General features: G+C 38.3%; 1 protein-coding gene across 1 annotated transcript in view; it reads right to left on the bottom strand.

Moving 5' to 3' along the window:
- Positions 1-2,890: 2,890 nt before the first annotated feature.
- Positions 2,891-12,162, bottom strand: part of LOC134095635 (uncharacterized) — a 59,068-nt gene continuing 49,796 nt past the window's right edge. The window contains exons 11-24 of the mRNA XM_062549275.1: positions 12,054-12,149; positions 11,848-11,940; positions 11,065-11,136; positions 6,803-6,913; positions 6,542-6,616; positions 6,338-6,439; positions 5,953-6,054; positions 5,755-5,841; positions 5,225-5,317; positions 4,474-4,572; positions 4,371-4,389; positions 4,162-4,216; positions 3,619-3,714; positions 2,891-3,431 (exon numbers count right to left, since the gene is read on the bottom strand). Of these exons, the coding sequence (XP_062405259.1) occupies positions 3,033-3,431; positions 3,619-3,714; positions 4,162-4,216; positions 4,371-4,389; positions 4,474-4,572; positions 5,225-5,317; positions 5,755-5,841; positions 5,953-6,054; positions 6,338-6,439; positions 6,542-6,616; positions 6,803-6,913; positions 11,065-11,136; positions 11,848-11,940; positions 12,054-12,149 (1,499 nt within the window). The 3' untranslated portion in view covers positions 2,891-3,032. The remainder of the gene's footprint in view (positions 3,432-3,618; positions 3,715-4,161; positions 4,217-4,370; positions 4,390-4,473; positions 4,573-5,224; positions 5,318-5,754; positions 5,842-5,952; positions 6,055-6,337; positions 6,440-6,541; positions 6,617-6,802; positions 6,914-11,064; positions 11,137-11,847; positions 11,941-12,053; positions 12,150-12,162) is intronic.

Raw genomic sequence — 12,162 nt, 5'->3', positions numbered from 1 at the left:
GATGCATGATCTACATGTATTGACCATAGACTGTGTATAGGCTAGTTCTATACAGTATGGTATGACAGTAGCAGCTGTCATTTTTTCCCAGGAGCTTTTACATTGTCACAATTATCAATAAATTAGACGCTTCGAGGGAAATAACTCTCAGACCACAGACATAATCTAAAAATCCCATTGTGACTGAATATCCAAACCAATTATTTTGCTTTGTCTGAAGGAATCCACCCTTATACTCTATAGATGCCTGCCATTCGTTGCTGTATATAGCAAGCTGGCCACTTATGCTGTGAGTATTGCTCATACAAGATTCTGTCCAACTTAATCACTAATGATTACTAATTACCTGCTAACCTGTAATCTAGCAGATCTAGATTACAGATAATCTAGATCACATATCTCTTCCACTTAGTTTTGACCTGACCCATATTCACATCACCAGAAACAGTAGAGACTTAATTTCACAAAGAAGCCATGACACTGGAGACAAGTAACCCTTGATCAGACAGGAGAGGAACACTGAAGAGACAGTCTTCAGTGTGTTCAGAGGAGTCGTGTACTATAATGACAGTGGGCCCCATGCTCAGGTTTTTCAGAATGGCCTGTGTTAGTTCAGAGTTGTAAAGGAGCAATGGGGCCACCTGTAATAGAACAGCCTTTTGATGTCCTTGTTTGATGTTATGGAATCGTATTTAATCAGTTTGGTTGTGTTTTGGTCTCATAGACTGCTTCCAAAGTCTTCCACCCCATTTGTGGGCCTCTCTTAGCTTGTCAAGCATCACCATATCTGCACCCTCACAGGAGTGGGCTTCATAAATCTGGCAAATCAAAGCCACTGTCTGATTAGTCTGACCTCTTTGTTAGCCAACACCACCATCTTACTAATCTCCAGAGACACAGGTAAATATGGGCTGGTCGGATAAATTTGCCTCACAGTGGAGTGGCAGAGGTTGGATTTGTTTTGTTTGTGATCTCCTCAGAATGATCTACTTTTCAGTCATTTTCATCGCAGGTAAGGAAGACCGATGAGCTCTCTTACCAGCATGCTTTGGTCTTTACCTGACTTTCTTTTGCAAGGAGAACACTCTAAGGTGTTGTACCGGTTAATGGTAATCTGTACCAAGTCACAGAGACAATCACTGTAGATATTTGTGACCTGAGGGAATTTAAAATGACCCAGTTAATTAGAACATGTTTGGAGCAGAACTGCACATGTCTTGGATGTGTATGTGTGTGTGTGTGAGAGAGAGTTTGTGCTTAATAACAGCCTATCTCTGATATAATAGGGTGCTACTAATGAATGGAAGAGGACCTTCTTTCTCCACGAGGGGAGGCAAGCTGGGGTTTAAAGGGATATTCCGCCATTTTTGGAAATACGCTCATTTTCCACCTCCCCTCGAGCAAAACAATCGATATTTACCTTGTTCCCGTTCATCCAGCCATTCTGTGAGTCTGGCGATACAACTTTTAGCTTCAGCCTAGCATAGATCATTGAATCGGATTAGACCATTAGCTTCTCGCCTGCTAGCTTCATGTTTAAAAGTGACTAAGATTTCTGGTAATTTTCCCATTTAAAACGTGTCTCCTCTCAAGTTGGAAAGTGCAATAAGACCAACTGAAAATGAAACCTGGCGTTTTTCTAGGCTGATTTGACATGGAACTACACTCTCATCTGGCGTAATAATCAAGGCAACTTGCAAACTACTGGCACTACTACTGCTTGTTGTCTATGGGGACTATTTTCAGATGCTGCGTACGATATCACTGCGCCTATGGTACGTTTGCAAGTTGCCTTGATTATTACGCCAGATGAGAGTGTAGTTCCATGTCAAATCAGCCTAGAAAAACGGCAGGTTTCATTTTCAGTTGGTCTTATTGCACTTTCTAACTTGAGAGGAGACATGTTTTAAATGGGAAAATTACCAGAAATCTTAGTCACTTTTAAACATGAAGCTAGCAGGCGAGAAGCTAATGGTCTAATCCGATTCAATGATCTATGCTAGGCTGAAGCTAAAAGTTGTATCGCCAGACTCACAGAATGACTGGATGAACGGGAACAAGGTAAATATTGATTGTTTTGCTCGAGGGGAGGTGGAAAATGAGCGCATTTCCAAAAATGGCGGAATATCCCTTTAAAGCATCACCCGGCAGGTGCAGATCTGCCCTTGGGCACAGGGCCAGCAGCAGAGCTTCAGCATGAGTGTCCATCAGCCCCACATGCACTTCATCCCACCAAAGATCCGCTAGATTTACTCCACCACATCAACAGCTCCTGACTATGTCTCTGACCCCAACCCGCCACTCACACAGGGATTTTAAGCATGTGAGGGTCTATAGGTTGTGTTGCTGTAAACAGTCCACAGCTGAACAGAGTATATTACAGTTGTCAAGTGGTCAAAGTCCCCTAAATAATAATGACAATGAATCATGTGATTTGAGTGAGGTCACACCATTTTTTTGAGTACTCCGGCATGGCAGGCAGGACTGCCCTACGATTCAGCTTCGCCCCAAATCAAAGATTACAACATGTGTGGTATTTTGCTGACATTCTGCTTCACTGAAGAACATCAATCGGCCATCAAGTTGACAAACCGATTCAACTTATCAATGTTATGAGAAAACATTTTCTATTCAGAAAATAATTCCTTTCATGATGCCAAGGCGCCCCCTAGCTTTCAATTGTCACCAGAGAGATTAAACTGTCTTGTGAGACCGAACTGAATCCTGTATTCTGTGTCAGTCCTATCCGTCTGAATAAATGGATAGGTGAAGACCAACAGAAATCTTGACTCAATATTACAGTAAGCACCTTATTTTTTACAATATCAACCTTGGGGAAAACAAGGCAATCCATCTACACAAAATATCACCTAGTCAATCATAAATTCAATTTCAATTTTATTTAAAAACACAATGAAGGTGGGAAACTACTGAATATCTGCTGTAATTACCGGTATGAAGAATTAAGTGTGTCTTGTGGAACAGCGCTGCTATAACATGTTATTTGCCTTTTGTATTCACTGATCACTATATTAATTTGACTCAGAATGAGGGATGGGTTTAACCATGTCTCCTTGGAGAAGTGGGGAGCTTTCCATGTCTTCTGTAACAGAGTTGCGTCTTGGCTCTTGGACATCTGTCTCTGCTGGCTCTTTTTCTCTATGGCTCAACAGTGGATCGGTATCCTCAGTCATATGTGAGTGTGTGTTTGAGATAATATTTTTGTCTTGTAAAACAGGAGATATGTCCATTTCTTCTGCAGTTGATGTATTTGTACATCTATGTGTATCTGCATTTGGTACTATTTTTTCCGCAGCTGTGTCAGTGGAATCTTCTTTGTTAACTGGTTCTGATGAACATGTGTTGGTAACCTCTGGGACATCTTCTGCAACATGTATGTCTGTTTCTGGAGGTGGTTCAGGCAGACTCCCCTGTTCAATACACAACTTTAATTTTAAGCACTTGAGCTAAGATTGATCTCTCTATTAGTCTCCCTCACACACTCACACTAATAAAGCACACCTAAGTTACTTTTTATATAGGCTGCACAGTTATTGACCTACAGTATACAGAGTATGTCAAGAAAACACATTAGTCAGTAGTAAGGTGAAGACATACCTGTTCCTGAGTTCTTGCTCCGGAAGCAGAATGACTTGTCATCTCAGTCATCTCCACTGTTTTCTCCACAGGTGGAGAAAATTCTCCTTTCAAATTCTGTTGTAAGAAGACTGACATTTGTTATAAGAATCCTATGATGCAATGATCAAGCAAAGAAAGAAATTGAACTAAGCAGGAGAATGAGAATATTAATACAAGACACTACATATAGATGTTAAATATATAATGTGGAACATGTATAAATAATATAAATAATAATTTAAGTAGGAGACTAAAGAATATGCCTATCCAGAGTCAGTGCATAATACATTTGATGGTCACTTTTAGTAGTCCAGTCTGATACCTTTATAACACATATTTATTTTATATTGTATAGTATAACATTATGACTCCAAATGCAGAATATTTTATGCGTATGCAAAATATTGTGCTTGGTGAGAAAGTTTGGCAATGCTACTTTTGCACAAATGATGATGGCCCTGCATGATCTGATTTATTTTACGATTGAAATAAAAAAAACACATTTCGTAAAAAATTACAAACCTTTATCCAATTTCTACATCCATATCTCTTACATATGTCCAGTTCTTCTTTAATGCTAGGAAATATAGTGATGATAAAACCAAAACATATACAATACATACAGTATAATGGTACAATCATCCTCATATTAGGTTGCAGAAACATTAAATAAATAACTCAAACTACAAGAAAAATATCAAATGGTAAATCTGTTTTCAGAAAACCCATACCTTTTCCTTTTGTTCCTCCCTGCATGTTTAGTATAAAGACAGAATTAATAACAAATTAAATATTAATCAAGCAATGAACAAGTATTGTCTTCACTTTACTCACAGTATGTCTGGCTCCATAGGACAATCCAGCCCAAAACAAAAACGCATTCAAACGGCAGAACTACAACACGGAGATCTGCCACAGTTCGTTCTCCTTTACCTGAAATTGCAAGGTGATGACAAATAGTCAGCTTGACCACCATCAGATACTATTGTCATCTGACCAGTTTAATTTTCACGTGTAGACCCAGGTCCAATAGCATCTTTTTTCCCCATTGGATTACAGCGTAATTACAGTGTAATGTGCCATGTAGCCTACACATAGACATAAAAGACAAAGTAGATTACAATGTACAGATAAAGATTTATTAGCCTACGGCTTTTCACAATGCTAGTAGAACGCTCCACTGACTTGAATGGGATTTCCCAATGTTTTATCGAATATGCACCAGTAAAGATATGTCTGCACCCTTCAACTCAGTTGCCTATTTTAATGACAGATCCACAATAACCCAAAGTACTTGGGTTGCAATGGTAAATTATTTGAAATCCAAATAGATCATTACAGCATATTTAAACTTCATATTCTGGCATTTAACATCCGCACAGTCTATATACATATATAGATATTATCACAAAGAAGCCATATAGCATTATCTGTAAATAACAATGTACTGTAAGCCTTCACAGAAGGGCCAATAACAGGAATATTACAAAACATTTTGAAAATGTATATTTTGAGATAATGATTTTGTCTCTGAATTATCTAGGCACACACAGTCTTGGTTTAACAGGGGTAAAGGGTTACTCACGTGATTTCAGAATTAATTCTGTTCCCAAAGTAGCAGCATTAACAGCAACTAAACCAACAGCTCCATACTTGTAGAGAATCGTCTTTGGAGTTTCTTTGTTGAAAAAGTTTTGAATGTTATTAAAAGAGAGCATTTTGAATGGCTTACAAAAGGACAGTATAATTATTCTGCACAGTTTGTGGATTTGTCTTCTTATCCATGTAAATGCAGATTGCAACACAACAGCAATAACAACAACATATCAATTAGATTTAAAAGGTATATGCACTATAACATACAAATCAGACAGTTCTAAAAATACTTGTTAACCAGCATCTATCAGAGCCCTTATAACTTTTAAACTGCCTTCAAGACTTTATATGGACATTACATTCTTAACTAAATAAGATTTTATTCACTATGACTGCCTATTAAGTTGTCAATGTGACAAAGTTACTAATCAATCTTTAAATGGCCCAGCGGTTGCCACTGTAACAAGTAATTTCCCCTTTGTCTGACTGAGACTGAGTGAGCAAGAACAAGCACTGTACCAGCTAAAGAGCATTTCACAAAATCAAATATTCCAGACAGAGCCAGGAGGTGGAGCAGGGCAGTCACAGTCATCAATCCAGCACGCTCTGGAGATTCAGGCATATGAAGCACAAGCAACATCAAAAGTGGCCATTGATCCAAAAAGAAGATCAACAATCATAATGTGCAGAAACAGATACTGTACAATGGCTTCTCACCTTCATGATTTTCTAGAATTTGATTGAAGAAGTAGAAAACTACTACACTGATGATGAGACGCCTGATTAAATCAAATATCTTCATTCCCAACCAATACAATGCTGGAGAAAAAAAACAGTACACATGCATGAGTGGATATGACATTCCTTGAGATAGAGGTCTGTACTGTATATTCTTGTGTAAACATAGCAAGAGAGCATTATTACCCTCGCCTAACCCTTATTCATTTTTCTTTCTTTTTACATAGCTACACATTATATATCAATTAGCTATTAATCATATTATTCTTCAAATTACACTTGCCAAAAGTAGTCATACTCTACTGAGGAACCTTACAAGTGAGTGGTGACACTCTGCTATGATTTATGTGAGCATGACACGTACATGATTTGTGCAAAAAAGGATATTTTTTTTTAACCATGGCATACAAAATCCAATTGGATAAAATGACTGCAAACACTCCAGCAAACAGGCTTATGAAAGCACCTGCAAAAGAGCAAAGATATGATTGTTATTTGCTGTTCTCGATGAGGTTGATCTATTTACAGATAAAAGGAAAATGTGTATAATTACAAAAGGTATACATACTGTCACTGAACGTGCGAGACAGGTAAGACATGGTGAACAAGTAAGAGAAATCCATGATTTCCATGAAACCAGTCCCTTAATTAGAAAATGCAGTAGACAGGTTAGTTTTTCAATTTGTCTCACTGTTATTATCCCAAAACATTCACTTCTAGCAATTACATTTTAACAGTAACAGAAATATTCTCTATGAACAGCGCTGTAATCTGTTGGTGAGCATGTAACTACAGAGGCCTGCTATAATTTCACACATTTTCTCCTTACCTCCACCAAGAAATATGTTGATGCCCATATGCAGTGATGATCCATACATGATGCCCATGAAAGCCATGGCTGGGCTCTCTCCTTCAATACTCCAAACATTAAAGAAGATGACTGAAATGAAGAGGGACATTCCATTAGGCATAAGAGACATAATGGATTTTTTTTTACCTTTCAACAGCTGTTGAGGGTAAATTGCAGTCAAAATTGTATAGACAGCATTTCTTACAATGGCTTGGATAAGCAGACAAGCAACAGTGGTAAAATACACAATGATTCATTTTGATTTCCAGCAAATTACGGCTCATACAAATATGTGGCTGTTCATATGTATAACATGGACTTGCATTTGCAAAAAGGGTTTGTTGGTTATTTTGCTTTTGATGGTAAATAGGTTGGTTGTTGATTGGCTGCTGTGAGAAATCTTCTACCTACAGCACAATGACTCTAACACCTCTCCTGAGTATATTTGAAATGACTCTTAAAGGGATAGTTCGGGTTTTAAGACACGAAGTTATATGGGTTCCCCGTCAGCAACGTTGTGCATCAGCACTGACTTACCCCGCAACAGCGTCCTGTGAGCCGAGATCCAGCCGGTTTTTGATGCTGAAGAAAGTAGTCCGGCAAGTTTCTGGGGTCACGAAAGTAAAGTGTTTTTCTTCTCAAAACCATATGCGTTCAAAAGAGTGATATATTTGCACTAGGGCTGGGACTCGATTAAAAAAATTAATCTAATTAATTAGAGGCTTTGTAATTAATTAATCGAAATTAATCGCATTTTAATTGTATATAAATATATGACCTGAGAACAGTGAGAAGTATTTTTTTTTCACATGGATTTTTAGTATAGCCTACTATTGGATAATGACTGAATACATAGGCCTAAGCTTAAGCAACAAAAATATTGTTTATTAATAAGTCCAACAGACCAGTGCATTTTTTGCCATAAAGTGTAGCAATACCATATTTACAAATAGTACATTTTCAGAAATTCATGTAGCCTATAGATAGGTAGACCTTCTGTAAACTATAATACTGTGATATCCTGTTAATTGTGTCACCTGTTACCTTGAGTTGAGTTCATGAAATTGTTGTGTCCCTTTAAGGGGAACTGGGGGGCGGAGTTTACGTGTGTGCGTGTGTGCTTGTATGCGGTTCTGAGTGTGAAGTTTCTTTTAGGTCTATGAAAGTTGGACATGGAATTAGGTGCGGTGGATTACTGTTATTAGCGTGAGTTGTGGCTGTAACAGCAACTCGGTTGCTATTTAATAATAAATAAAGCTCAGAGGTTTCCCTCAAGTGTCTGGACTGGAGTATCACAATACTTTGTCCACGCTAGCAGCTAGCTGCTTTATGTTTTGCACTGAGGTGATACTTGTGGTGATACGTCCTTGTTGCATAGGTTGCACACAACCATGCTCTTATCTGCGCTTCCATCCGTTCGTTTTTTGTAACAACATTTCCCATCCACGGGGCCAACCAACGCGGTCACATCAGCTTCTTTGTTCATGTTCACTGTGCCACTGTGGTTTGTTTTGTCTGAACCTTACAGTCTATGGTCTGAACCGAACTACTTGGTGCTCCAGTATAATCGGTCCGTCTGAAACTCATCCAGTGAGAAACGTTCCGCGGTGCAAAAATAAATAGGCATACGATTAAAATGCGTCAATTTTTTTAACGCATTAATGTTTGTGTAATTAATTAATCGTAATTAACGCGCTAAAGTCCCGGCCCTAATTTGCACCACAAAAACGTTGTCCAGGAAAAAATCAAACCTCGTTATCACTTACTTATTTTTCGCGATTCCTATCACTGCGCGCTACTGACAGCTGGACAACGTTTTTGTGGTGCAAATATATCACTCTGTTGAACGCATATGGTTTTGAGAAGAAAAACACTTTACTTTCGTGACCCCAGAAACTTGCTGAAGAAAATAGTCCGGCATCAAAAACGATCAAAAACCGGCTGGATCTCGGCTCACAGGACGCTGTCGGGGGGTAAGTCAGTGCTGATGCACAACGTTGCTGACAGGGAACCCATATAACTTCGTGTCTTAAAATCCGAACTATCCCTTTAATGAGTACTAGATCCTATTATATCCAACATATGAGAGGTTCGATCTTGTAGTGATTTGAATCAATATGGATAACATGTGCTAGATGCAGTAATGAACCCATGCCCCTCTGACTTAATATTCTACTCAGTTCGGATCTGCATTCAGATTGAGGTTCCATATTTTTTTTCTCAATTTGATCTGTATATGGTCATCCTGAAGACTTCTTAGCACCAGAAATGGTCATGGAGCCTTATTGCAGATTTGAGATGTGTCTTAGTTGAATGCTAAATCTTTTGAGTACTGCATATCTGCATCAAGAATCCACACCAAATAATTGCCTCAAGTACAGTAGTAGCTTACTATATTACAGTACTTACTGGTGTATGCATGATCGTGTGCGCACGTTTCATAAATACAGATGCACATTCTAAATTATACACAATAGAATTTAGAAACCTTTCTACACACTTGATGAATGACAGCCTAGGAGTCTTTCTATTTCAGTGGCTAAAAGGCAGGTGCAGGTAAATGGCTTGATTAAACAAACTGCTGAGGCCTTAGTCAAAGTGTTACCTCCCTCTGGTTGGATTTTCTCTCCTATCCTGCACTTGTTGGAACTGAATACAATGATCAGATTACATATTCATCTCAAAGCTACATCTGACATCTCTGACATTATGAGAATCACTATTTACTGTAAAAAAAAATGCATTTCAATGTATATTTCCATAACATACAAATATGTCTCAAGGTGCTTTGCAGAGCCCATCTTGAAACTGTGGGCCTACCTGAACCTTTCCTTGTTGCCCTTATATGCATTGCTGCATCTACAGTACCAGAATAATGTTTGACTTTGATAGTGCTTTTAATACAACACATAAATCTACTCAGTTTTAGCCTTAATAGAGCTACAGTTGCATGATGCTGATTACCTCACAAGTAGACCTCAGTATGTGAGGCTACATGGCACCATGTCTACAGTACCATCACCACAAACATAGGAGCACCACGGTACAGTGTTATCTACATTTGTACTGTACACTGTGGAATGCAGGCACAGCAGTGATTCCTGTAATTGACAGAAATCTGTATGAGGTAAACTCAATCCTTAAAGGATTAAAGGACAGTCAGTTGAGGTGGTCCCCTCATACAAATACGTGGCTGTTCATGTGTATAACATACTGGACTGGAAGATGATCAGCAGTCCTATTTTCAAGAAGGCCCAGTTTTCCTTAACTCAGGTAATTTCAAATGAGCAGACCTATTATAAATATTGTATTATTACTGTATTTTAGGAGGTGTCCTTTTTATGCTGTTGTTTGTTGGAGCAGCCTAACAGTAGATAACAGGAACAGGTTTTAAACAAAGTCCTTAAAAAACAAGGTCCATTATTGACCTAAGCCCTAGCACTCTAGACTATTTTAGAGCACAGAACCATGAGTAAGCTTAGGAGTGATCTGCATCTTCAAGATATAACATAGCATCTTCAAGAGTTAACAGCTCTTTTTACCCAAATGCTTCACTGAAAGGTTTAGGGAGGTCCTTGGTTCATGCAGCAATAACAGAACTGCTGACTATTGCTGTGTAGTAGTATGTGGGTATCTCTGACCTGTCTGCATTGATTTAATTGATTTTATTGTCATTCGACACAATGGTACTACAGTATGTACATTGCTCTTTGACACTTTTGACATCAGTAATATTGTGGTGGTGATTGCACTGAAGTGTCTATACAGTACATGGTGCCATTATTATAAATGTATTGTTATATGTTTTCTGTTATATATTGTACTGTCCCATGAGTAAGGTTGCCATTGTACTTGTCATGATACTACTTGTCTTGTTGTATGTTGTACATGTACTGCACTTGTCATTGTCTTGTTGCTGTCCTGTTACTGTATGTTCTCCAGTGTAGCAAACTAGTTTCCCCTTTGGGGAACAATTAAGTAAATGAATTAATCAATCTTCCGTGAGCATGGTGTGTATGTTTATAGCAGGTGTGTGCATGGGATACCTCAATATTTGAACAACCAACAAGTAGTATAACTTCTACCATGATTCTGTGCATTAGCCTATAGAATAACCAAGTGGGAATATCAAATATCTATAATTGATAAGAATGGTTAACCAGTTATCTGTGCACACCCTTTAGAATTGATTCGGATCACTCATACAGTACATACTACACAGAAAGTGTCTGAATATTTACCAAAATACAAAACGCTGACAACGATCATGTACTCAAAGACAAAACCAGTCTTGATGATGGTCTTAATGATTTCTGTAGGGGCAACACATAAGGTTAATGTCAGATGTCAATGTAAAACACTAAAGCCAAGAGACTATCAGAGGAAGAATTTAAAAGGAAATCATGCTCCAAGATAATTTCAGACAATAAAATCAATGTCATCCGTTAAACTAAGAATATCAGTATATTAGATAGTGAGTTTGAAACTAATGATAAGGTGAGCATATTTCCTGCTATTATAAGCCTATACATCTTGTTCGGGGTCTATACATCTTGTTCATGAAAATCATGTACTGAGAAATAAGAAGAAGGTTCCGGTTAATGTATGTGATGAAAATTTTACAATAGGGCTCGGGATTGTGACGTGAAAACTTCACGGGCAGCCATATTGGCAGCCTCACTCCTTAGTTTACTATGCGCCTTGAAAGGATTTACTCCCGCCTGTTAGTGTTTTCCGGACTGTTATTTAGTTTTTGCCTTCTTGGTCGTACAGTATGTTGCTGTGTAGTGGGGTGTAACAGCGCAACCCACGATCGGAAGAGGAAAAGAATCGCTAATACTATAAATTTTCTACTTCTTGTCTGCTGCATCTGAATGAATGGATTATTACGTTCGGAGAGCTACCAACATGGCGGCAATATTCCTAGAATGCAACGCGTGTGCCCGAGCCCTATTCCGAAACTGCAGAATTTACTGCTGAATTATGAAATACCAAAATCAAAGAAACAAAAATAATCCTCAAACCTGGGAGTTTCTCCTCATATAGACATGTCTTGAATAGTAAAATGAAGCGAATTAGGTTGATGGTTGAGCAGGTAACCACTTCACCCAGGAATCCTACAAGAGACAAGAAAACATTACAACACTAAAATGCAAACTATCCTTCACAAATGAATGGAGACATTTATTAAATGTAAATACGTTTTTCTTGATAATTTGTCAACACTTACCCTCAATAATGCCCCACAGCACAAATGCAGTGAACATAAAGATACTTGGAGCAAAGACCAACACATAGTGCATTCTCAAGGCTCTTTGGCTTATGTCTGTAGGTAAGAA

This window comes from Sardina pilchardus, chromosome 11, assembly GCF_963854185.1.
Source record: "Sardina pilchardus chromosome 11, fSarPil1.1, whole genome shotgun sequence".
Classification (NCBI taxonomy): domain Eukaryota; kingdom Metazoa; phylum Chordata; class Actinopteri; order Clupeiformes; family Clupeidae; genus Sardina; species Sardina pilchardus.
Note: the sequence above shows the minus strand (reverse complement) of the source record. Positions and strands in the feature narration are given on the sequence as shown.